Here is a 26,063-nt window from a genome sequence, read left to right on the forward strand (position 1 = left end):
TTATAAAACAGCATCCATTTATTAGTGCTAAGTGCCAAGTGCTTTACATACATCATGACTCTAAAGCTCACAATAAACTTCTGAGGTAGCTATTAGTTTTCAGACACCCAGAGAGGCCACGGTGAAGGCCAAAGAGGGAGCCTAGATTCTTTCCTGTAGAAGAGGAACCCGAGCCAGGCGGCCGAGGCCCTCCCAGTGCATGACCACCGTCTCTACATCTAGTTTACCGCATTCCCAAGCCTTCGCAGTCAGCCGTGGTCCTGGGACCGGGCAACTCCTGTGGGCCGCTTCCTGACGTCCCGAGTGCGTTATGGCACTGTGTCCTTGTGCTTCTGCTTTTCCAATCTCTTTTGGGTGGGCTGGTTTTATGAAGCAGTGCAACAAGCGTTCTTTTCAGGCTCTTGAGAGCCTCCAAGGCAGACAGACATTCTGTACTTTTGATTCCAAACTGCCTCCCTTCCTCTCAAAAACTCAAGGCCCTCACTGGGGAGAGAGATTCAGCTCCCCAGATTCAGCTCCCTCCTGTGGCTTTTCAGTTTGAGTCCGGTCGCTGGGCAAGGCGGCAGTGATGTGACCTCACTTTCGGTATCTGGTTTCAAAGCACATATTTTAGTCTCCGATTCTACTGCAGCTGCACATTTTCTGAGACTTTATCTTCTATCCCTGCCTTCAGAACTTGAGTCTATGCTGCCAAGCTCCCTCTCTCTCTCTCACATTCTCATTCATTCTCCATCTCTTTGAAAATATTTCACAGTGGAAAATTAACACATCGGAATTAAGACGGTTCCCTGTGACAAGAAAGCAGACCCAGAAGTGAGAACCAGCGTTCTTATAACCGCAGTCATAAGGGATGTCTTTGGAACCATCCTCCTCTTTACAGGGCTGAGAGTTCCAAGAGAACTCATCAGAGACTAAGACAGGCTCAGAATGAGAAACGCACAGTTATTACGAGCAGCTGCATTCATCTGAGTTCCTGGAGGGATGTGGGGGGAGACTGGCATTCATTCACTGCTCTGGAAAAGCCTGATGCCATCAGCACCCAAAGGAGCGCGTTCTGGGCGCCGTGTGGGGCATCCACCAGGCCGCTGCCCCTGCAAAGGCGGGGTCCAGGCTCTCCAGGGAGTTGGGGGCACAGGGCCTCCTTACCCCCGTCGCTGGGGCACCTAGGGGCGGGGCCCAACCTGTCAGAGGTGGGCGGGGCCACGTGGGAGGACTTCCTGAGCAGTTCCGCACACCGCCCCCCTCCCCCCACCCCTAACCTTCAGAAACAGTTCACGCGTCCTAAGTCCGCGCCCTGCCCTCGGCGTTGCAGAGGGACACGGCACCGCCAGGCACCTGCAGTCCCATCGTCGGCCCCTCAGGGATCAAAGTCCTGCCATCTGCGAAAGGAAGGCGCCGCTTTATTTCCGCGTGGTCCTTTCTTTGGGTGGGGCTTTCCCTCTGGTTTTTAACAAGAAGAAATACAGAACACTCAGCTAAATTTGAATTTCAGATAAGAAATATGTTTTGGTATAAATATGTCCCCAATACTGCAAGGGGCATGCTTATATTAAAACATTTTTTGTTATTTATCTGAAATTCAAACAGCACTGGGTGTCCTGTATTTTATCTGGCAACCATACCCCCTTACAGTCTTCCCTCCCCTAGGCCTTCCCGGGGAGTGCTTATCTTGCAATGTGCTCTCAAGCAGAAATTCCTCAGTTCTGATTCTCCTGGGATTCCTGGTGAAAAAGCAGACTTCAGGCCACGTCTACTGAATATAATTTCCAGGGGTAGGACCCAGAAATAAACATTTTATCAAGGTGGTTGTCTAGGTGATTCTGACGCACATTTGTATTAGTTGTTTACTGCCTCCAAACAAATTCCCTAAAACACAGAGGCTGAAAACAACCACATTATCTCACAGTTCATATGAGACAGGAATTTGGGATTGACTTAGCTTTGTGATTCTGGCTACGCTTCTCTCATGATGCTGCAATCAAGGGGTTGGTTCAGGCTGCAAACATCTCTAAAGACTGTTCTGTTGCTGGAGAACCTGCTTCCAAGCTCAGGTCCTTTCCGGCTATTAGGTGGAAACGTAAATTCTTCAACACGTGGGCTGATGCCTTTTCCCAGAGCTAGGGATGACAGAGACAGAGACACACAGAGAGGGAGGGAGAGAGAGGGGAACTCTCCAAGACAAATCCACATTCAAGGGAAGAGAATTACACCAGATCATCCATACCGAGAGGCAGAATCACTGGAGGGCTGTCTTAAGAGGCTGTCCACCACCATATTCAAATTGGAGAATTATGATAACAATATAGTCCTCAACATACCACAACCAAAATCACATTTAAAAATTGGAAGTCAGTGTCTTCCTTTACTCACTTTTTTCCTGTTTGCATCCCTCCTCCCCATTTACCCCTTGGGGGTTTAAGACAACAACAATCAGGAAGTAAGAAAAAATGAGGAAGAAAAACAGTCAAAATGACAATCTTAGGAGACTATCAAAATTTAAAATTTTTAAATGCCTGTAAATATTGAGGAGAAAATTAAACACCAATCCCACACATAAATGGCTGTGTCCACCCCAAAAAACCTCAGCATTCAATGTGACTCTTGGACTTCTGGAAATATTAATATAAGGTGACCAGCTGTCCCAATTTGCCCAGGTTTTTCCCAGGTCCTGGGAACCCCTTCAGTCTCAGGCAAATCGAGATGGTTATCTTCTTAACATGGAACCGATAAGAAATCAACCACTCTGCCCTTGTCTATAGACTGAGTGGGCCTATCTTGTGATAAAGTGGACAGCGTGGGCTTTAAGCTAAAAGCCCACCAACAGGTGCCCTCAGCTGTGACTGTAAGCTATCTCACACAGAAAGCAGGCCCCATAAATCTGCTTTAGTGAAGCTTAAGTATACCGATGTCCATGGAAGTGCCTTGTAAACTGAGAGGTACTGCCTAGATGCTCTTTTCTACTCTTTTGAAGAGAAGACCCTGATCCTAATGTGAAAGGTGGGACCAAAGTCATCACCAGTTTATACTTTTGCAACCAAACGTGACATTGCAGATGTGCTGGCCTCCAGAAAAGTAAACACAGCCCACAAAAGCCATATGACACACCTTTAATCTTCATTTAATTTGCATTTTAATCCCCCAGATTGATTCAAACTGTTCCCTCCAGAAACTGCTACACTACTGAAAAGGACAGTCATCTCTATTGTATCCTCAATGACAAGTTTCCCAGAAAATCTGTGCAAAGTCTTGATAGGAAAGACATGATTCATTTTTTCACAGCACTGAGGGTGTGATTCCCTCCTCTCTGGAGAAAACCTGTCACCAGCAGTGCTCCTTCCCTCACCCTCCTCTTCTATCCCTCCAGGCTTGGGAGGATTTTTTTTTTTAAGTAGTGAGAAAGGCAGGAGTCTGTAAATCATGTTCAGGTGTTCAAGGCAGGAGTCTGTATATCATGTCCAAGTGTTCATTCTCTTTTTTTCTTCCGACTTTACCAGTTCTGTGCAGGCCTGCCCAGTTATATTAATATGATGCCAAATCTCAAAATCAAAATAGGAAATGCCATTTTGAACAGACGCCAGTGACTTTTGAGGAGGGCCAGTTAGCAAGATCAGCCACCACTTTTGTTTTGTCCATTCTCCTCCTTCACCCACCCCTGTACCCTGGCTGTGCGTCCCAGGCACCCAACAAAGATGCTGGACTGATGACGATGCTGAAGAAAGCCCATCTGGTCTGGCCTGTTCCCTGCCACTCTGCCACTGTATAAGATAGGAGCTCTCCTGAGTCTCAATGGGAAGAATGATGTCTGGCCCTACTGCAGCATGGGGCAATGTGCAAGGATCAAATCAGATTCATGTAAATGAAAGATGTTTAAAAATCTTAAGAGTGCCATATAAATGTAAGGGGTTAGGTTTTATTAGAGTCCTTCCTTCAGCCTGCTTCAGGTATCTGCATAGATGAGTACTCCTGCAGTAGTATAATCTGCACTGTTTACTAGATGAGAATTTCTTCTTACTGACCTCAGCCAGCTTATCTCATAACTATAATCATCTTAACACAGCCACAAAGCTGTTGCCTTATGGCTTCTGTTTTACAGTTTTAACACTTAAGAGGCTGATTTTTGGCCCTGTGCTAAAGACCAGTCTTCAAGGTGTGTCCTTTCCTTGATATGCAAGACAGTCATACCTCAGTTTATGAAGTAGTCTTTACCTTTCCATTTTATAACATCTCTACATAAAAACAGACTGTTTAAAAAATCTGTTTTTGAAATTTTTCTAGCAAAATAAAACTGATTTTAAAAAACATTAAAAATGTTTAAGTTTAAGCTAAACTTAAACAAGTACCATAATTAAAGAAGGGAATATAAACACATTTCCTCTGTTCATTAAGTTGCATGCAAGCTTATATTTAATATATAATCAAAACACTCACAGCCATATCAAAAGAAATGACAAAAAGTGTTCACTAATAACTCTACCTGCCTGATAGAAGTGACTAGTCTGAAAATGAAACTAAGTAAATTATTTCACTATAGCATTTTTCTTCTGGAGGAGAAAGGATGGGAAAGTCAGGTTCAAAGACTCAACCTTATTCAGGGCACTTGGGGAGTAGGCCTAAGGGTGAATGCCATGCATAAGCTCTCAGCACATCCTTGTTTTTTCTGAGCAAAGACACTGTGAGGTTAATTTTATGTGTCAATTTGGCTGGGCCAGGGAGCCTAGATTACTCATGAAATATTCTGGATGTTTCTGCGAGGGTGTTTTTGGTCAAGTTCAGTTCAGTTCAGTCTCTCAGTTATGTCTGACTCTTTGCGACCCCATGAACTGCAGCATGCCAGGCCTCCCTGTCCATCACCAATTCCCAGAGCCTACCCAAACTCATGTCCATTGAGTCAGTGATGCCATCCAACAATCTCATCCTCATCCCCTTCTCTTCCTGCACTCAATCTTTCCCAGTATCAGGGTTTTTTCAAATGAGTCAACTCTTCGAATCAGATGGCCAAAGTACTGGAGTTTCAGCTTCAACATCAGTCCTTCCAATGAACACCCAGGACTGATCTTCTTTAGGATGGACTGGTTGGATCTCCTTGCAGTCCAAGGGACTCTCAAGAGTCTTCTCCAACACCACAGTTCAAAAGCATCAATTTTTCAGCGCTCAGCTTTCTTCACAGTCCAACTCTCACATCCATACATGACTACTGGAAAAATGATAGCCTTGACCAGACGGACCTTTGTTGGCAAAGTAATGTCTCTGCTTTTTAATACACTGTCTAGGTTGGTCCTAACTTTCCTTCCAAGGAGTAAGTGTCTTTTAATTTCATGGCTGCAATCACCATCTGCAGTGATTTCGGAGCCCCAAAAATAAAGTCAGCCACTGTTTCCCCATCTATTTGCCATGGAGTGATGGACCAGATGCCATGATCTTCGTTTTCTGAATGTTGAGCTTTAAGCCAACTTTTTCACTCTCCTCTTTCACTTTCATCAAGAGGCACTTTAGTTCTTCTTCGCTTTCTGCCAGAAGGGTGCTGTCATCTGTATATCTAAGGTTATTGATATTTCTCCCAGCAATCTTGACTCCAGCTTGTGCTTCATCCAGCCCAGTGTTTCTCATGATGTAATCTGCATATAAGTTAAATAAACAGGGTGACAATATACAGCCTTGACGTACTCCTTTTCCTATTTGGAACCAGTCTGTTGTTCCATGTCCAGTTCTAACTGTTGCTTTCTGACCTGCGTACATGTTTCTCAAGAGGTAGGTCAGGTGGTCTGGTATTCCCATCTCTCAGAATTTTCCACAGTTTATTGTGATCCACACAGTCAAAGGCTTTGGCATAGTCAATAAAGCAGAAATAGATGTTTTTCTGGAACTCTCTTGCTTTTTCAATGATCCAGCGGATGCTGGCAATTTGATCTCTGGTTCCTCTGCCTTTTCTAAAACCGGCTTGAACATCTGGATGTTCACGGTTCACATATTGCTGAAGCCTGGCTTTTTGGTTGAGGTTAACATGTAAATTGGTAAACTTTCAGTAAAACAGACTGTCCTCCCTTATACAGGCGGCCTTCACCAACCAGGTGAAGGCCTAAATAGAACAAAGACTTGGGGAGTGTCAGACTGCATCCCTTAACTTCTCTTAGGCTTGATTTCCTTGTTTGAAAAACTGAAAGCACCTTGTAAACACTACTATATAATGTCTGGTGTTATACTTATTGTATTTCCTAAATTCACAGTAGCAGCTAACACTTGAGGACATTTTATGTGCCAGGTTCTGTACCACGTACATATATGATCTCATTTACTACATCCAACAACCTACATGGGAAACAGTAGTACTGACCCCATTTTACAATGAAGAGACTAAGGTATAAAGAAGTTAAGGTACTTGCCTTAGGTCACACAGACGGGATGCAGCAGAGCTGGGACTTACACCTAGATCTATCAGAACGGAATGTTCTCCCTAATGATTAGCTCTGTGACCAGGGGGCAGTTATTCAACTATTCAAGTTCTGACATTCTTGTATGCAGTGTGGGATACCTGTATGTCTCCCAATCCTGGTGTGAGAATTCAGGGGATCACATTCTAGCACAGGGAGGCATCTAGCACAGTGTCTGGTGTGTGCTCAGAGTGCAACAAGATTTCCACTCCAGACCGCTGGGTCCCGCACTGCCAGTCCCCGTGCAGAGGATGGCTGATGGACACAAGCCAAAAGGAGCCAGATTCACTGGAAATCAAAGGCCACTCTGCCACACTTACTAAAATCTTGTTTCAAGAAATGTTCTTCCTGAGAAGAGTCAATGAATTTGAACAATTTTTGTTTTTCTTCTATGTTAAGACTTTTAATATGTTCTTAAATATATTTATAAGAAGCCTAATTTACTCTATAACTCAAACCTTTTGGCAAATCAAACATTCCTTAAAATACTAATGAAATAATCTCATATTTAAAAATACAACTATGAGATTATTGTGTTAAGTCTGCTCAGGCTGCCATAACAAAGTCCCAGAGACTAGCTAAAACAACAGAAATTTATATTCTCACAGTAGTGGAGGCTAGAGGTCCAAGATCAAGGTGCCAGCAGGGTTGGCTTCTTTTGAGGCCTCTCTCCTTGGCTTGCCAACTGCAGCCTCCTCCCTGTCTTCACATCTTCCCTCGTTATACATCTGTGTCCTAATCTCCTCTTCTTGTAAGGAAACTAGTCATACTTGGTTATGGTCCACCCGAATGGGGCTTCCCTGGTGGTGCTAGTGGTAAAGAACCTGCCTGCCAACACAGGAGATGTATTTGATCTCTGGGTCACAAAGATTCCCTGGAGGGCATGGCAACCCACTCTAGTATTCTTGCCTGGAGAATCCCGTGGACAGAGGAGCATGGTGGACTACAGTCCAGATAGTCGCAAAGAGTTGGACACAACCGATTCGACTTAGCATGCAGTACACTAATGGCCTCATTTCAACTTAATTACCTCTTTAAAGGTCTGTCTCCAAATATAGTCACCTTCTGAGGTATTGCAAACCAGGACTTCAACATGTGAATTCTCAAGGTACACAATTTAGCCCAAAACAAATATATATTTGTTAACTATAGTTACATTAAAATAAATTCCTATTTATTGGACATCTTCAGAATCACTGACTATGCGTGAAGAATACATTCACTGACTATATTTGAGAAAATATATGCATGAATATATTCATACAGAGAGACTCTTTGAAACAAGCTTTCAGTAAACTGGTTATTTCGGTAAACTTGACAAGTTGGCCATATGGTGAAATGATACTTGTTCAGTCATCTCTCTGAGAATCAACAATTGGGCATATCGATCCAGAGCTGATGAAAACCTGTATGAACCACATCTAACGGGACCTCCCCACCCCCAAGAGTATCACCCTGTTCCCTGAGAGAGAAAAGCACCGAAAGCTGTGATGGACTGTGAAAACAAGGGCAGCAGGTGGTTGACAGGAGGCCAGGAAGGGGTGTTCTGAGGGAGGAAGGCGTGGGGGAACCTCCAGATCTGAAGGAGGTCAGTTCAGCCGAGTGCTTCCCTGGGAGCCTCCAGATCCTGGTCCAGGGGATGGGTTGGGGAGAGAGAGAAGGGAGAACCTGGAGATAACTCCTATTTCCCAACTCTGCATTTCTTTCCCCCTTCCCCAGGGCTCCCCCAGTCAGGCCCCAGGGGCAGTTCTGCCACAGTTGCCACTTGCTAGTCTCCCCACTAGTGAATCCTTTAGCAGCTTAAGCTCCCTCATGTCGAGGCCCAAGTCCCCTCTTTCATTCATTTAACAGTGAAAACACAGGGTGTTGGTGATGAATCCCTTTCCCCCTAGGTGCAAGTGAGTGTGCTAAGTTGCTTCAGTCGTGTTTGACTCTTTGCGACCCCATGGACTGTAGCCTGCCAGGTTCCTTGGGATTCTCCAGGCAAGAATACCGGAGTGGGTTGCCATTCCCTCCATCAGGGGATCTTCCTGACCCAGGGATCAAACCCGAATCACTTACGTCTCCTGCATTGGCAGGCAGGTTCTTTACCACTAGTGCCACCTGGGAAGCCCTTTCCCCCTACATCCAAGTCCACATTTAGCTACGTCTTCCTCCCTCCCCCGTCCTTTTTCTTCCTTCCTTCTCGCTGCTCGCCCTCCCTTCTTCCCATCAGTCCTCTAAAAAGAGATGACCCTCTTCCTTCCTGAATCAGTTTACCTGCCCTGGATCTGACTCTGGATCTCACTCCTCTGGGCTCCTCCACACCTGCCCCCCAGTGCCCCCTTTATCTTCAGCCACAATCTCTCCTCTTCCATCCTTTAGTACAAGCCTTCTTTCAACTAAACTCTATGAAATAAGCTACTGCCTTCACTTTCTCCACTCTGTCGCCTCACTTTTCAGTCATATTTCATTTTTGTATTCCCTCCAGGACCTACCACAAGCATCATAGGCACTCAAGAAAAGTTGGCTGGATTAATTACTGGGGAATGGAATATTCTTCAAGTGAGATGTGCAAGGATCATGCAGGGTGCAAAGACTCTGGTCTTGACTTTAAGGAGGGGGCGGAAGCCTCAGGGAGACAAGGTAGAAACATGGAAAAACAATGTTACCAGAGCCACACTGGAAACAAACATTAGAGAATCTTTAAAATGTAAGCACAGGGAGATGAGCACCCTTGTGTGTCTGCCCAGGGCTTCCGTGAGTGTGAATCAGTGAAATTACGGTGATCGGCAAGTACCGTGACCATTATGCCACAGCAGGGGGCACAGAGAATGAAGGCGCATCATAAGGATGGGGGGATATTCTGGTTGGGAAGGATGGTGTCCCTGGCAGGAGAAAGGCAGTGGAGGACGCACAGAATCTGGGCTAGGCCAGCTCTGGGGACCCAAATAGCAGATTTCCCATGGTGGGCAGCTTTAAATCAGACCTCGGAGACCTACAGGCCAAGCAGTGTTTACAGCCTTCCCCAGGCAGACCTGCTACCCTGGATTCTTTCAAGAACAAGGAAATAAGGCCGTGTTGAGTTGAGGCGGCCTTTCATTTGACAGGTTGAGGAATCAACGAAAACACATTTGCAAAACCAGTCTAATCGCCTTTGCTCCCATAGTAAGAGTAAGAATAACAAGAAGATAATGACACATCTGTAAAATGCTCAGCATGTCTTGGGCCCTGTCCTAGCATGCTCACTCCTTTTAGGAGCCGCCTTCTTTCCATGATAGCGAGCAACTCGCAACCCATAGGTATCCCAGCACCTGCCATAAGCCTGGCCCACTGAACACAAATGAGGAGAGATGGTGACTGTCTCTCTTCTGTGACAAGAAAGTGTGAGGGTACGATTGATAAGAAGGTCAACTAGAGTCCAAAGAGAAGAAAGACTGAGGAGACCAAGGGGAACTGAGCCACAGTCTGTCCCTCCTCCCCTCTGTGGACGTTTGGCTTAAGGCCCCCTGCTCATTAGAGATGAAGCAGATACCCTCTGTTTAGTTTTGAATGGCACATACTTGGCTGGGAAGGGGAAGAATCATCCAGCCTTTTGTTGGATGTCAGCACCAAGCGCAGTAACTCGCATCTCCATCCAGCTTTCAAGCTGACACTGGGCTCTCACATCCATTTTCCTGTTTGAGCATCCTAAGGACTCTGTGGGTGGGCAAGACAAGTGTCACCACCACCATCACCATCCCCATCTGACTGAGGGACCTGCCAGAGGCCTCACAGCTAGTCAGCAGAGGCAGAAGGTCAGCCTTCACCCTCTGGCTCCAGTCAAGCCAGGAAATCTCCATCAAATGCTGCCGAGGCATATCTTTAATCAGGAGGACAGGGTGACCTGAGGGGCGTCAGCATGGCCACTGTCCTAATCACAGTCAGTACCTGGCACTGAGTGTTTGGAAAGATGATAGCTAGATGCCTGGGAACTCACAGATGAGTCCAGAGAGTCATGGGAACTCTCTTGTGCTCGGAGAAGTATTTCTGGGGAGATTTGCCGGCTGGAGCTACTTTGTCCCCAGGGGAGGCTGAGGAGGCCAGAGTCCTGGGCTCTTAACAGAAGCCCACTCTCCCAGCCAGGGTCCTCGTGGAAGGACAGCAAACAACGCCATTCTTTTTGTTGAAGAATATGGTCATTTTTTCTAGGCTACCTGGCAAGTTTAAGAGACATTGGTAAGAAAAATAAAGCCTTCAGTCTTTTATCAATTAATAACAACCCCATCCCCACCCCCCTCCAAAACACACACATTATCATACTCTCTGCTCTCTACTCACATTTCACAGGCCTGGGCACAGATCTTTACCTAAAGCAAGGCTCTGAATTGCCAAATGGCATATTAGCTATAGCTTGGGTCTTATGTTAGCCCTGATCACATTACGCATGATCACATAAGGTAGAACTTACATCAAATCTGACAGTCTTGAGCCCATCCACACACAACACTAACATCTAATCTGGATTCCTATTGTTTGGGAATTTAATCGTCTTACCACTGCAGCCAGTCACCTGTCAATCATCAAAGCTGCCTTTAAAACTAACCCAGGCCTCTACTGTGAATGGTTGTCTTGCTTTCATAAATTAGTCTTTATGAAAGTCAGGGATCATTCTGGAAACTTAAAACTCATGGTTAGATTTTTTTTCTTGGTTTCAAGATGCCATATAGTTGTAACATAAGGCCCTCAGGTATCTGACACAAGAAATCACAATTAATTTTAAAAACTTTACCAATCTATTTGGAATAACATGATACGAGTATAAATTCTAGTGACAGTTTCAAATCTGGTGATATAAAAAAAAAATTAGGTTCACTTCAATCTTTCCAAATACCTTGACTACTCATGACAGTTACATTTAAAGTTCAGTAAAATATTTACTGCATGTAACATCTGTAACTCAAGGGTCAGCTCTGCCTCTGTTCCAAAGTCCTCCTCTAGCACATACTGGGAAGGGGAGGTTTTATTCTGCATCACTCTCAGTGGCCCCTGAAGTGCTGGGACCCTCTGGGGCTCACTCTTCCTTCCAGAATTTATAGTTATATCATGTTATTCCAAACAGATTGGTAAAGTAGTTTTTAAAACTTACACTCTTCACTTTCTGCCACCACATGGAAGCTACACCCAGGTGTCAGACTTTCAGGAAAGCTGTGGAACTAAAAGGAATTGAAATAAAGTAAAAAAATTAAAACTTCACAATAAATGCAGGTTTTTTACTGTAGCCCAAGGAAGCTTTCCAACCTTTCTTAGCTGACACCCTGTGTGCCTAGTCTTAACTCTCCAGATCTTGGACCTCACCTCATACCTGCTGCAATTCTCCCTCCACTCTTCATAGTCAGCCCTACCCAGACCCATTCGCTCTCTGAAGCAATTCATTCTCTCAGTGCTAAATAACAAGTCCATCATGGGGATGGAGAGGAGGAGGCTTGAATATTTTCTGGATGCAAAGGTGGTGGGTATGCCCTTTGGTAACACAGGAAACCACTCCCACAATGGGTTTTTATTTCTTCACTTTTGCTGAGTAGTTTTATGATGTTTACTTTTGCAGTTTGATGGGTTAAGATACTGATCACCCACAGTATGATCAACAACTGACACTATTCTAGGAAGTCTGTAAATCAATGGCTAAGATGATTCGGCTGGAATTATGCACAAAACGAAGACTTAAAAAGCAGATTACTTCTTGGGAAAAGTACTGGTTGGGAAAGACTGTAAGATCGGGGTAGAGTGTATAAGGCAGAAAAGTTTGAAGGGTCTAGTTAGGACCTGCTCCACAGCAGGGAAGAGAAACCCAACCTCAAACCAGCAGAACAAAGTTAACTGGGTTATACAACTGGGAGTCCAGGCGGCAGAGCTGGCTTCAGAGGCTCAAACCGAATAATCAGGACAGTCTTCTGATTTTTCTCTCTGCATCTAGATTCTGCTTTCGTCTGTGTTAATTTTTATTTGGGGGAAGCTGGAGTCTTATTTTTATCCTTAGCATTAGCTACCCTGGAAAAGAGGAAGTGTCTCTTATCCAGGAGGGCTCTGTGGGGTTGGCGTGGGTCATGTGATATCCATCCTTTAACTGTGGGGGTGGGGGTGGGGAAGTGAGGCTGTTTGGCTGGGCTTGGTCATGGGGCAGGCAGAGCGTCAGTTCTTAAGAGATTGGGTCTTCACCAGTCAGTTGGGAGAAGGTTGATGGAAAAGACCATGAGCAAAGACAGAAGCAATGAAGCAAGCACACTGTGTACACATCCAGAAGAAGTCCATTTCGAGAAGATAGCAAGAAGGAAGCAAAAGGAGATACACCGAAGAGGTTACTGAGTACCTGATGTGGGACATTCTACCTCACCTGCAGTCTCTGGGGAGGTTTTTGAGTAGGATGCTGAACGGTCTGGCACCCCCCGTCAGGAGAGTACACCGGCACCACTATTTGCACAGGTGTGTGTGGAGAGATGTGAGAAGTGGGAGACCTTACAGGAGCACAGATTAGAGGTAATGAGGCCTGGCCCGAGGTGACAGCAGTGAGAGGAGGGGAGGAAGATGGGACAACTGAAGGCAGCTGAAGAGGTGACGCCAGGGCTTAGGGGAAGGGTCAGGGTCAGGGGGCCCGAGAGGGGGAATCTACAGTCGGCTTGTGGGTGGGAACAAGAGAACTGCAAGGTCTCCCCGTGACTTCTTACTCCCTTCCTGTGATGAAGGTGGAGCCTGAGGAGAAAGTGAAGAAGTCAGGGTGGAAGTAAAAGTAAATGACAGACAGGCTGCTACACTGGGAATCCCACCTTTCTGACAGTAAAGGCTTTTGTTTTCTCTGGACCAAGCTGTGTTGTTTGCATAGGATGACTTCTCTCTAGTTCGCAAGAATTTACCAGTCTGAACCCTCAGAGCAGAGAGCTGAGGCTTATGCCTTCTTCCCTACCCTTGTCTACAATATATTATCTAGTCTAACCACCACCGTGCTATCAGTTAGATGTCACTCTCACTTTACAGAGAGGGACACTAACATTCAGAGAATTTAACTCACCCGAGGACATACAGCCAGATTAGGTGGTAGTCAAGCGAGCCGTTTTCTCCTTAGGAGAAGAACAGGATGTATAGGATTGGGCACACAAAGGGAAGGTGAGTGGATTTAGAACAGACCTAGGGTTATCTTCAGAGCTAATTTGGACTTTTGTTCCTATTGGCCACACTGAACCTCCACTCCTCTCTTCCTTGGAATCTCAGGTTAACAACCAGACACTTATTTCAGACAGAGAGTAACAGACTGAATGTGGGTGTCAGAGATATGCTAGAGAGTGAAAAGAGAGTTCTGAACGACAGAATTTTAAAAAAAAAAATCCTTGTGACAAGATTTAGAAAGACGATAGCTATTTTTTTTTCATTTATTTTTATTAGTTGGAGGCTAATTACTTACAATATTGTAGACGATAGCTATTTTAAAAGTACATTGTACCTATGTTCACAAATGTCACTGAAACCCAAAGGCATTCTCTGGTTAAACATTTATTATTTGTGGGAGTGTGAAACTTGTTTTTCCTGTTTTAAAGTTTCAAGAAGCCAGGTGTATGTTCAAATGTCCATTATATGCCATGAGATTATTCTTTACACTCATTTGGAATGAAAATATCAAGCTTCTCATCTTAGCTTTGGATAAAACATGCTATTTATATTTGTTGTACCCCAATATGCAACTGTACTGTGCTCGCAGTACAAGCCAGTTTTCAGGACACATTTCTAAAAGAACAAGGTCAGGTACTGAATGGAGATACATGGGATTGTTTGTACTATATACACACTAACTCCAGCAATGATTTATTAAAAGCACCGATGAGCCAACAAATGAACCTGGACCTCAGACTGTTAGATGCTTGGACTTCAATAGTTTAACAACTTAGAATAAAAGTTAACTTTTAAAAAATTACTCAAGAGTATTTAAAGCACTGACCTGTCAAGGGTTTTAACAGACTGTCAGTGATGATTCATAAGAGCTAATGACATGAAAGAAATCTGTTAAGTACTCAACATTTAACCCCATAAGGACGGCATCTAGAACAGCTCTCTTTCAAAAGCCTTAACTTTGTTTTGCAAAGAAGAAACATCATTGTTTCTAACTTTGTGAATAGTAGAAAGTGTGAATTTATCCTTCATCAAGGTAGGTAGTGTGTCATAGCTAATGACATTTCTAAAAATTAAGACCAGCAATCTAGTATTCATGATAATCTTTTCCATTAATTGCAAACAAAAAAGGCTTTAAAGTTTAATATAATGCAGTTAAGCACTTGTGTTATTTTACACTGGCTGATGGAGCAGTAGATACAGTTCACAGTTCTGACTCTCAATCTTGTCTGCGGGTACAGACAGAATCAGCCTGAAGTTAAATGAAGCTCCTGATTCTCATCATATGTACTGATCACAGGGTAAAAGATGGTTTACCCAGGAGGCAAGAGCTACAGAGTATTCTATAGTCACCTTGTTCTTTTAGAATGAACACATCTAAACTCTTATAGTAATTATGTAGATACATCAAGCCCCAGACTTCAGAAAAATGACCTGGTGCCACTTATCTAGTCTCAGTTTAACATAGAGAAGAACCACAGAGGGAAGAATCGGGTAAGGTTCAGGATGGTGGGATCCTAGAGCTTCAGCCAACAAGCCCAAGCTCTGGTATTTGGAAATGAGGATCTCCTCTGTTTTTCTTGGCCTCTCAATGCTCATGGCACTTAGCTTTAGAACCGTAAAAATGAACAGCAAACAAAGGTTTTCTTTTCACCACATTTTCTTCTTCTAAAATCGCTTACCTGTTCAACTTACTGTGGAACACTGTTCTCAGACTCCTCCCACCCAGGAGCCATTCCCGCCGTGATGGGGTAGTGATGTTCAAGAGCCCTATACTCTCAAAAAGATGCCCAGATTTCACACTGCAACACAGACTTGCATTATTACATTTCCCCCAGGATCCTCACATAAAGTAATTCCAAGCCTGCTATATATAACCACAACATTTATCGAAGGCTTACTGTATGCTGAACATTTTATGTGTTAAACTGACTTAATCCCTATGCCAAGCTATGAGGCAATCCATCATGGTTTTACCTCACATAGGAGGAAACTGAGGCACAGTCACACAGCTAAGGAAATGAAGGAACTGAGGTTTAAATCCAGATAATCCGGTTTCAAGGCTTGTGAGCTAATAGCTTTCAGGATGGTCATGAGAAAACAATCATCATAGAGATAACCTGTTCTAACATATTTTAAAATCTACTCTTTGAAAACTATTTGCTATTACATAAGATGTATCTCACAACTGATATGACCCCAAATACATAACAGCTTTCACCTAACTGGTGAAAATGATTTCAGAATTTGTTTTCCTACCCCAAATCATTTAAAGTGAAAACTTAGCTTCCCATTACTTGACTAATTTTCAGTAAAATTTTGTTGCCACAAACTTTTTCTAATTCAAATATGGCCTGAAGCTCTTTATGTTATGAAAACTGAATATTATTTTTTTAAATGTTTATTATCACTGAATCAAACACTCTTTCAAATCCTGATGTTCCTTGAGGAAAAATTAAAACTGAAAGTCAAATAGGCAGCCTAAACTTACAGAACTGTGATAAAACCAAAGACAGAGCTTCAGTCTTTTGATGTAAAAGCTACTTATTACTCTAGTGAAGAAGGCATACTGGTTTGAAACTAATTAAAATTAATTAGAAGCTTCAAGTACCTCAGATGTAAAATCATGCATTACATAAAAAGTACTTTCAAGGTGAATTTCATTTTTAGAACTTGAACTAATTTAGTCTTTGAAATATCTCTCTCACAGAAAATACCAACAGCAGACAAATGATTTATGAATTGCAATTTATGTAGCTATATGAACAACATTCAAAAATTCAAAAGGCATATCAAAATGCAACAAACAGAAAATAAAGATAAGATTTACAAGGAAAAAAAACTATTTCACTTACAGTACTGTTACGGTCTGGATGTTTACACCACCACCCCTCATTCATATACTGAAATCTATTCATCCAGTGTGAAGATATTTGGAGGTGGGGCATTTGGGAGGGATGAAGCTCTCTATAAATGGGATTTGTGCTGGTAAAAGCGACCCCAGGGAGTCCCTTGTCCCTTCCGCCCTGTGAGGATAGCTGCCTAGAGACATATTGATCTTGGACCGTCCAGCCTCCCAGAACTGTGAGAAATAAATTTCTGTCGTTTTAAGTTACCTAGGCTACGGTATTTGTGATACCAACCCAAACGAACTAAGACAACCACATTATATTCTGAAAGCAACTTATAACAGGTAGGTTTATTCTTTAAAACCTAACGTACTTCACTTTCAAAAGGCAAGTGTGAATTCATTTATTCTATTTTAACAACTTCCTGTCTATAAACTGTTTAAAGACCAAGTCAAGCAACGCCATCTACAGGGAACATTAGGAATAACAGTCCTATTTCTATGATCCACACTTTTTAAAATGTTTTATTTACTGGACAAACAGCATGTGGAAACTTGGTTCCCCAACCAGGGACTGAACCCATGCCCCTCCACTGGGAGCGCAGAGTCTTAACAACTGGACCTCCAGGGAAGTCCCCGTTCTTTTCTTTGGGGGCTTCCCTGATGGTTCAGACAGGGAAGAATTTGCCTGCAACGCAAGAGACCTGGGTTTGATCCTGGAGTCGGGAAGATCCCCTGGAGGAGGAAATGGCAACCCACTCCAGTATCCTTGCCTGGAGACTCCCATGGACGAGGAGCCTGGGCGCTACAGTCCATGGGGTCACAAAGAGTCAGACACGACTGAGTGACTTAACACTTTCACACTTTTCTTTAAATGAACAGTTGTCTGTACCCTGAATTGACATCATTTAACAAGGAAACTAGCCACACTGTGTAAAAAGTCCCACTAAAAGTCATTCTGGATTGTTAATACTTCTTAATAACCTAACTTTACTTCCAAATTCACCAAACATGACCCACGGACCCTAGGTTATGAACTGCAGCAGGTTAAGATTTAAAACTATGTAACCTTAAAGACCTTGAAAGTTATAGTCCATACAGGGAGGAAACAAGTCATTGGAGGCTACAGTTGTAACAATTTTCTTTTCCTAGCTCTTGAATCCTCCCCCGCTTTTTTTGGGTAGCTACCCTGTGCTGCATGTGAGATCTTAAGTTCCCCTGCAGTGGAAGTGGAGTCTTAACCACTGGACCTTCAGGGAAGTCCCTCCTCTTTACTCTTGAGGAGTATCACCTTTACCTTCTTGGCCAAACTTTCTAAATTTTCACATATTTAGTTCCTAAAACTCAGCCCTGTTTATTTCAAAACATCCTATTTCACAGAAAATTCCACATCAGATTCAAAGCTCTCTCCTCCCTTCACAGTACAGATCTAATCATGGTTTGTTTTTATGTAAAAGTAGAGTAAAGTCACTCAGTCGCGTCCGACTCTTTGCAAGCCCATGGACTGTAGCCTACCAGGCTCCTCTGTCCATGAGATTTTCCAGGCAAGAGTACAGGAGTGGGTTGCCATTTCCTTCTCCAGGGGAACTTCCTGATTTCATTCCTTTTCTTTGATCTCTTCTTGGGAAGTAGCTGCTAGAAGAGGCTTCTTCATTGCAGTAATTCTCAATTTAGGCTAAACATTAAAACCATCCAGAGGACTTTAACAAATTAAACTCTTTAATTGGATTGGGATGGAGACTAAACAAAGTTTTTGTTTGCTTTTAATCTCCCAAGTGCAGCGAGTCTGAGCAGCACTGCCTTACTCGTGGGGTGTGTGGCTCTCTGATTGGCTACAGCTGCCCTGTAGTAAGCAGCTTAGAGGTTTCACTGTGCAGTGGCAAGCGCCACTTGGGCCAATTGCTGAGCGGTTCCTCCTGGTCCTGGTAGTCCCTTGTGATTTGAGCGTTGTCTATATTCTGGCTAACCCCCAGCATCACACCTCACTTCTCTGCTGCACCTGCCTTTTAACCACCCCATGTTGTTGCAGAAGTCCTAATGCCTTCAGCTCATGTATCAACTCTCAACTGCCTGAGATCCATCTTTAACACCTCTCTGACTGACAGTCTCCACACCACCTCTCCAAAATTCCCATGCTCTGGAATTAAACAGATGTATTCATCTGCAGGATAAAGACAAATCCAACCAGGTGGGACAATGCTAGTCTATCCTTCTTGGAGGCTTCCTGGATCTTGAATTCCTCCCCAGGTCTCCCTCCTGTGGCTTCTGAGTACAGATGCGCTCTGTTCCCTCTCTCATGAGAGCTCAAAGGACTAAATCCCTTTCCTCAACATTGCACTTCCTCCAAAAGAAGGCCTCTCCCAGACCTCCCCAGCTGTGTGTGGATGGTAGTTAGTGACAGAGCTTGCTACCTGATCTGGCAACACTCAGGAAGCCCAGCAGTGCTTACTAATCACTATGGTTCTCTGATCTTAGAACATGGGGATTGGTACCTTTTAAACTCTGCTTTGGCCTAATTCCAGAATAAGAAAAACAATCTCACTTCACTTTCTGTTAAAAAGTACTCAATCCTGTAGTCAGTACCTTAGATCAGCTCCCCAGAAACAGATGGTAATGAATGTATGATAGTGGTTTACTCTCTTAAGTCGTGTCCAACTCTTGCTACTCAAAGGACTGTAGCCTGCCAAGCTCCTCTGTCCATGGGATTTTCCAGATAGGAATACTGGAGTGGGTTGCCATTTCCTTGACTTATTAAGGTGATAAGAAAGAAAGGGAGTGGAAATACGACATGAAAGAAGAAGCACACACAAGCAACAGGGTGATTCTGGCAAAGCTGCCAAGAGGCTGGTCTCATCCCAATCCCTCCAGGAAGTTTTGGTGCAAGGTCTCCTGTTGTAAGTCAAGGAGCTGGGCTTTCATTACAGGAATGTCAAGGAGGACTTCAGCTGAACACCCACAGCTACTGTATTTTAGAAGTACAGTCTTGAGGGGAGGAGGGTGAAAGGGACCTGAGGAATTGGAGTGGACTACTATGGCTGGTCAATGTTAATAAACTCATTCCTACAAGTTTTATAATGTTATAAAACAAGCCAGAAAGTGATCATTTGTTCTAAGACTTCACTAATAAAATACCTTGTATTATCTGTAACTAGAAAAGTATCATACACTTAGGTTACACTAACTGCTTAGTAAGCTGATTAATGAAATGCTAAGAGCAGTTTGGGAAAAAAAACAAACAGCAGAACAAAAGTTAAAGACTGAAGAAAACCTGAAGGAAAAAAATTTTCTTTTGATGTTAATCTTTAATTTCTCCAGGGCTGCTTTTGCTCTTTCTGGAAAGCAGTCACCTGCTTTAAATGTTTATTTTCTCCAAAGCTATTTCTGAAACATTCACAAAGTCACAGGATCTCAAAAACAATGTTTATTTTAACACATAAAATGTGCCACCTAGCACCAATGCCTGTTAAGTACCAGCATTCCATCTGGTTACTATTATGCTTTGGAACCAGTGCGACTGGGAAGTCCTGACAGATCAGTCTGAGAACAGATGATTATCATAACATAAAACAGAGACCACACAGAAAAAGAATCATTTGGTAAATGTACACAGAACTACACTTGTAGTTATTTAAATAGCTTTCTGTTTCATATAAACAAGTTATCACCAGTGATTTAGCCACATTTTCCTGGGAGCTACGCATGAGGAAAAGTACACAAGCCTAAAGCTGGGCCTTTTATTCTCACTCCATTCTCAAATAAAAAATTTTACAGATACCCCTTGCACTCTGACTTCTTACTTTCATCTTTATTAACCGACCACAGTATAATTTATTATGTAATTCACAGGGTAAATTATACTGTAATCAGCAAGGTGAAGGAAAAGCACAGAACTTTGGTCACAAAACAGTCTTTTTGTTTTTTGTTGTTTTTTTTTTTCTCAAGTAAAAGAACACAAATATTAAAGTTGTCTGAAAAACAATGAAGTGGAAGATACTTATAATAAAATCCATTGTATAAATGTTAAAATCCTCTCTTAAATTTATCTTGATGACAAATTAAAATTTACTGATTTGAATTTAAACATTATTAAAGAGTAACTGATACCTCTCTTTAGAAACTGGATCAACTTACCTCTATTTTCCTGAAAACACGCCAAGCCAACCATGCTACTTCATTATTTTTGGCAGACTTTAGGCTAACCTCAGTACCTATTTTTATTGGAGGAGTGAGTGACACAATGTTTCTTTTAAGCAGAACTTGATGTGGAGCTAAAAGTAAACTAAGTTGGATTTCAGGCCCATTGGTAGGTAGGCAGTCAGTCACGTCATTTTTCATATTGCAGGCAGCCAGTGGTGGTTATCTATAGATCGGATCCCTAAAGACATGCTGAAAAAAATCTGTGAACACAATCTTCCCATGCTGTATTCACATGCTTCATTCACGTTATTAGCTTACCCATGTTGTTAAGAGGCCTGGGTAAGATGACTAAAGATTTCATGATGGAAATTTCTATAAGAAAAAAAATGGAAAACTTAAAAGACTGATTTCTTATTATATATTAAATATTTATTGGGTATTTAATACTAGGTTTTATGCCTACTGACAGTCAAATGCAATTCAAATGAATAGCTATGTATAATGCTTGGAGGTGGTCTTTGTTAATGCCTAAAGTACAAGCAACCAAAGAAAGAACAGATATACTAGACAGCATCAAAATTAAAAACCTCTGTGTTTCAAAGGACATACTATCAAGAAAAGAAAAGGACAACCCACAGAATTTGGAAGTCATAAATCTGGTATGAGTCTGGTATCCAGGATATATAAAAAATGTTTACAACTCAACGGTGAAGACAACTCAATTTTAAAATAGGCAAAGGTTTCCTACAAACATGTAAAAAGGCCAATAAGTGCACAAAAAAAGATACTCAACATCATTTTCATTAGGGAAATAAAAACCACAATGTGATTACCACTTCATACCTACTGAGATGACTACAATAAAAAAGATTAACAACAATAAATGTTAGGGAGGATATGGAGAAACTAGAAAATGCAGACAGTGCTGGTGAGAAAGGAAAATGGTATAGCAGCTTTGGAATAGTTTGGCAAGTCTTCAAAAAGCTAAACATGGAGTTCCTGTGTACCCTAGCAATTCCACTACGGATATACACACACTCAAGAGATCAGAAAACATGCCACACAATAGTTTCACATGAATATTCACAACCGGATTATTCACTAGCGCCTGAAGTGGAAACAAGGGAAATGCTCATCAACTGATGAATGCGTGGATGAGGTGTGGCATATCATACAAAGGACTACTATTCAAGCATAAAAAGAAGTGAAGTGCTGATGCATGCTAGGACATGGATGCACCCCTGAAAACACTGCTGAATGAAAGAAGCCAGATATAAGAAGCATACATCATGTGTGATTCCATCTGTATGGAATGTTCAATAGGCAAATCCACAGAGATACAGACTGGTGGTTGCTAGGAGCTGGGGAAGGCAGGAATAAGGTGTAACTGCTAAAAGGTATGGGGTTATGAAAATGTTTAAAATTAAAACGTGGTGATGGTTGTCCAATTAGGTAAATATGCTAAACATGGCTTAAGTGTAAACTTTATAGTATATAAATTATATCAAGTTAAAAAAACAAATGACTCCCTGCCCCCCTCCCCCGCCACCGCCAAAAGCCTCTATATTTAGGAAACACAAAATTTTTAAGCCTCAAAAGAAAACCCCAAAAAAACCCCCTACTTTTAAAACTATACAACAGCTTTGGCTAAAACTGGATCCTTTAAGGCATAAAACATTTTTAATTCATTGTTTTATCTCTAGAACCATGCGACATAATAGTTGGTCTGAATTACTAATCCCACTGCTCTTCTTTCTTTGTAGTTCCAACACCTAGTCCCGATTCCAAAAAATGCACATTATCTGCTTTTGGCTAGAATGCACATAAATCAAAAAACTTCACCACAAATCCAAAGGAAGGATAACAGAAACAAATGGAACTAAATCAAGTTTAGCACCCACAATTCATAAAAGTGATCTCGTTCTTGCCTTATACCAGTCACATACACACAAGGTGCTGGGGTACAAAGGTGGATGGGACACAATCCTTCCCTTCTACACATTAAAATACCAGGCACCATATAAAATGTACTTATTATAATGGGTAAAGGGAGCAATCTAAAAGGGGAACATAAAAATTCTATTTAAAAAAAAAATTTTTTTTTAATTCTATTTAATTGAATGCATTTTTCTTTATTGGACAGACCAATAAATAAAAACATGTAACTATGTTATAGTTGGACTAATTAAAAAAAAACAAAACTTGAATGGTTGGAGAGAGTTCACAAAGGTCAGAACTGGCATTTAAAAACCTCTAAGAGATAACAGAAATTTATAAATAGCTAAGTTACTTGTCTGAGGTAATGCCCAATTATAAAGCTATATAATTAGAAATAACCTTTACAAAAAAGTCTGCCTTATTTTAGAGAAAACACCTGAGGCCTGGCAAGTTAGGTAATCTTAACACTGAGCATTAGCATCCTAGTCCTGTTAATCATTATAACCAATTCCCCACATGAAAATTAATATCTACGTCATACTCAAGCTCAGAGACAGTGTCCAGCTAGTGAAATCACTTCAGAGGATATATAAGACAAACATGTGTTTACCGATTTTTTCTTTCTGATGTATAAAATGTGAATATCTTCACTTCGATATTCTTCATCATGTTTTTCCAAAGGAATTTTTTCAAAGTCAAAGTCTAGTTGAAGGAGCTATAAATTTTAAAAAGATGCAATTCAAATTCAATAATATGAACTATCTGTTGCTGACAGAAATCAGAATAGTGGTTACCTTTGGAATACTGACTGAAGGGGTATATGAAAAGTTGAGCTAAGCACTTGATATATATGTCTTTGATATGTTTTTTTTGTATATGTTTTAACTCAACTGAAAACTGATTAATGATATCAAATTTTCAAGTATACATTATTTCAAAAGTTCATTAAAGTTCTTCACAGTCAAGAAAAACATGAAAGTAAAAACCGACTTCACCTTATATCTGAGGCAGAGTCATGAAGAGTCACTTAACCCAAAGTAACCCTTTCAGAAGATAAAAGTGAAGAGCCATAAAGATGTTTCCTTAAGAGGAACCACTTGTAACATGATGGATCTTTATACATAAGCAGCATTTGGGTGACCACTGGAGGAAGATGGGTAAAAGACAAAGGGGATTCTAAGTACTACTTCTGCAGCTTCCTATGGGTCATTAATTCTTGCAAAAGAAGAAAAAGAAAAGAACAACTTCAAAATAGGTAGAATACACTGGCCAAAGCTACCATAAAAACACAGTGGAAAATACTGGAATGAAAACATATCACATATCATGTTTCCATCATGTATTCTCCAAAAAATATATACATCATTAATATGTTCCTAAAAGCCAGCAACTTGACTGATAAACACTGAAAACTTTCTCAGGAAAGACAAGGGTGTCACATTATTACTTTACATGGCTTTACAAATACTAGATCAACAAGTCAGAAAAGAAAAATAAAGGATCAGAATGGGGGTACTGGGGCGGGGGAGGCTGGCAGCAGTTGTTAGAATGGTGTGCTGTAAAGAATTCTCTCTTTGGGTTCATACAAGCAGAATGTTTTCCCTACTCAAAGTTAGCACACTATACTGGAACACAAAGTCACACATAGCCTCTCTGAAAGGTAATCCCTACAAAGGTAGATCTAATAGAGTACTCACCTCAAAATATTTTTTCTCGATTTCTGGATTTTTCCCCATTGTTCGCTGTTCATAACAACATATAATACAAGTCTCAGACCCACTGAGATCTTTTAGGGTTTTCAACAATGGCTCCAAAGACTGTTCGAAAAAGAATATGATTTTTGTTAATGACTTTTAAAAACACATATGTTTACTATAAACGGGGGTAGGGGAGGCAGAGGAGATAATTATAACTCCCTTACAATTCTCACATCTTTGAATCAATCCAATCCACTAAACAAAGTTACAGCTCTGTAACTAATGATTGGTAAACTCCGAACTAATCAACCATTGTATTAATTTCAGCTTCCAGAGAATGGATTCAAGCGATTGCATTTTGGAGTACCCATGGGTAAAAATGGAATTGACAGCATTCTTGAAGCTTAATCTTAACAGGATTTAAACAATCAACAATTTACTTACAAAAGTAGGTCCAACTTTAACTTGAACATAAGTTGGTTCAATGTTCATTATTGTAAAAAAATGATTGATGCTTACAACACTATACAAACTGATATTCCAAAAGAAAAAAACATTCTATAAATATAATAAATCTTGTCCCAAAACAACGAATCCTTTAGGATGCAACTTACAGCTAACTTTAAAAGAAAAAAAAAAAAGAAATCTTAGTCTTTTACAGGCGATCCAAAAGAAAAAAATCCTTCAAAAATTTTACGGAAGTCTCTCCTAAAATGCACATAACACTTTTCTCAATAAGCTTCAGGGACCTCTACGTTAATCATGAGTACATATACGTATTTCCTGGTGGCCTTTATTTTCTCTTTGTTCATCAACTATGAAACAAATATCCTGCATTCAGAGATGTTAAAATGCTAAGTAATGCGTGCTCCTGAATCCTCGAAATACAGTTTAAGTTTTCTAAACGAAGAGACTCCACTCATCAAATACTCACCTCTTCGTAGTATATGCAGTCAGCCATCAGTATATAGTCTGGCGAAGAAGGAAAGTCTTCTAATTCTTCCCCCCTTAAAAATGTCAACCACATATTTTAAACTGTTGTTTTACTAATTTAAAAGTCTTGTTTTATAAAAAGACCCAGAAGTCTCCATTCGCATTAATCATGCTTTCAGTGAAACGCAATTTAAAGCAAACTACAAATTGTTATCTTAAAACAAGCTGAAAGGCCATACAAACCATTTCAGTACCTTGGCTTGAACAGAACCAGTGACAAGATGCTTGTTCATATTAATATTCATCTTCAGCAAGTCTTGCAATTCCTCAAGATCGGTGACTGTGACATCTGCCCTATAAAATAACGTTGATTGAGGTGTAGGCACAAGAGTGGGAAGCCGGGAACCGGGGTTTCCTGAACAAAGAGGCGTCCCCTCCCGCCAGGTCTTACCCGAGGGTAGCGGCCATGAGCCCCACAGCCCCGGTGCCCGAGCCCAGCTCTAGCACCGACCGCCGGCTCAGCGCGTGGGCCCCATCGCCGGAAAATCCGGGCGTTTCCAGGTATTTAGAAAGGACAATGGCAGCGTCCCAAACAACGCAACCCACGCCGCCGGAGCCATACTGCTGCAGTCGTAACACTGTGCCATCTCGCTTCTCCAAAACTCGCACAAAGTTCCGCAGTGGATCCTCCCCAGAGGACTCCCGAGAAGCCGCCATCGCTGCCCGGCAACAGGAGGCGCCGCACGCAGCGACGTCACATTCACGCGCACTATTCCGGGCCCCGCCTTGCCAGGGACCCGGCGCGTCCCTGCGGCGGCGTTGGGGCTGCGGCGCGTGCGCGAAGGCACAAAGCCTGGACGGCAGCACTTTTCCAGCGTGGCCAGCGGTGGGCCATGGCGCCCCTAGGTGCCAAACCGTCTCATTCTTCTCCCCTAAGTTACAAGCGTGGCTTAACAAACGGGCAGT

The 26,063-nt window shown here is 42.1% G+C and overlaps 1 protein-coding gene across 2 annotated transcripts; it reads right to left on the reverse strand.

The window, feature by feature from the left end:
* Nucleotides 1-25,871, reverse strand: VCPKMT (valosin containing protein lysine methyltransferase). Of its 2 annotated transcripts, XM_020900974.2 has the most exons (6): nt 25,549-25,868; nt 25,341-25,451; nt 25,099-25,171; nt 24,165-24,284; nt 23,078-23,182; nt 1-20,901 (listed from the first exon to the last, which is right to left on the reverse strand). In XM_020900974.2, exons 1-6 carry the CDS (start codon nt 25,812-25,814, stop codon nt 20,887-20,889), a joined length of 690 nt encoding a protein of 229 aa, XP_020756633.1. In that variant the 5' UTR covers nt 25,815-25,868; the 3' UTR covers nt 1-20,886. The 2 variants fall into 2 exon arrangements, with proteins under 2 accessions (XP_020756633.1, XP_020756634.1); XM_020900975.2 differs by lacking the exon at nt 25,099-25,171 and having other exon boundaries at nt 25,352-25,451; nt 25,549-25,871.
* Nucleotides 25,872-26,063: the final 192 nt, after the last annotated feature.

Source organism: Odocoileus virginianus, chromosome 6 (assembly GCF_023699985.2).
Source record: "Odocoileus virginianus isolate 20LAN1187 ecotype Illinois chromosome 6, Ovbor_1.2, whole genome shotgun sequence".
Taxonomy (NCBI): Eukaryota; Metazoa; Chordata; class Mammalia; order Artiodactyla; family Cervidae; genus Odocoileus; species Odocoileus virginianus.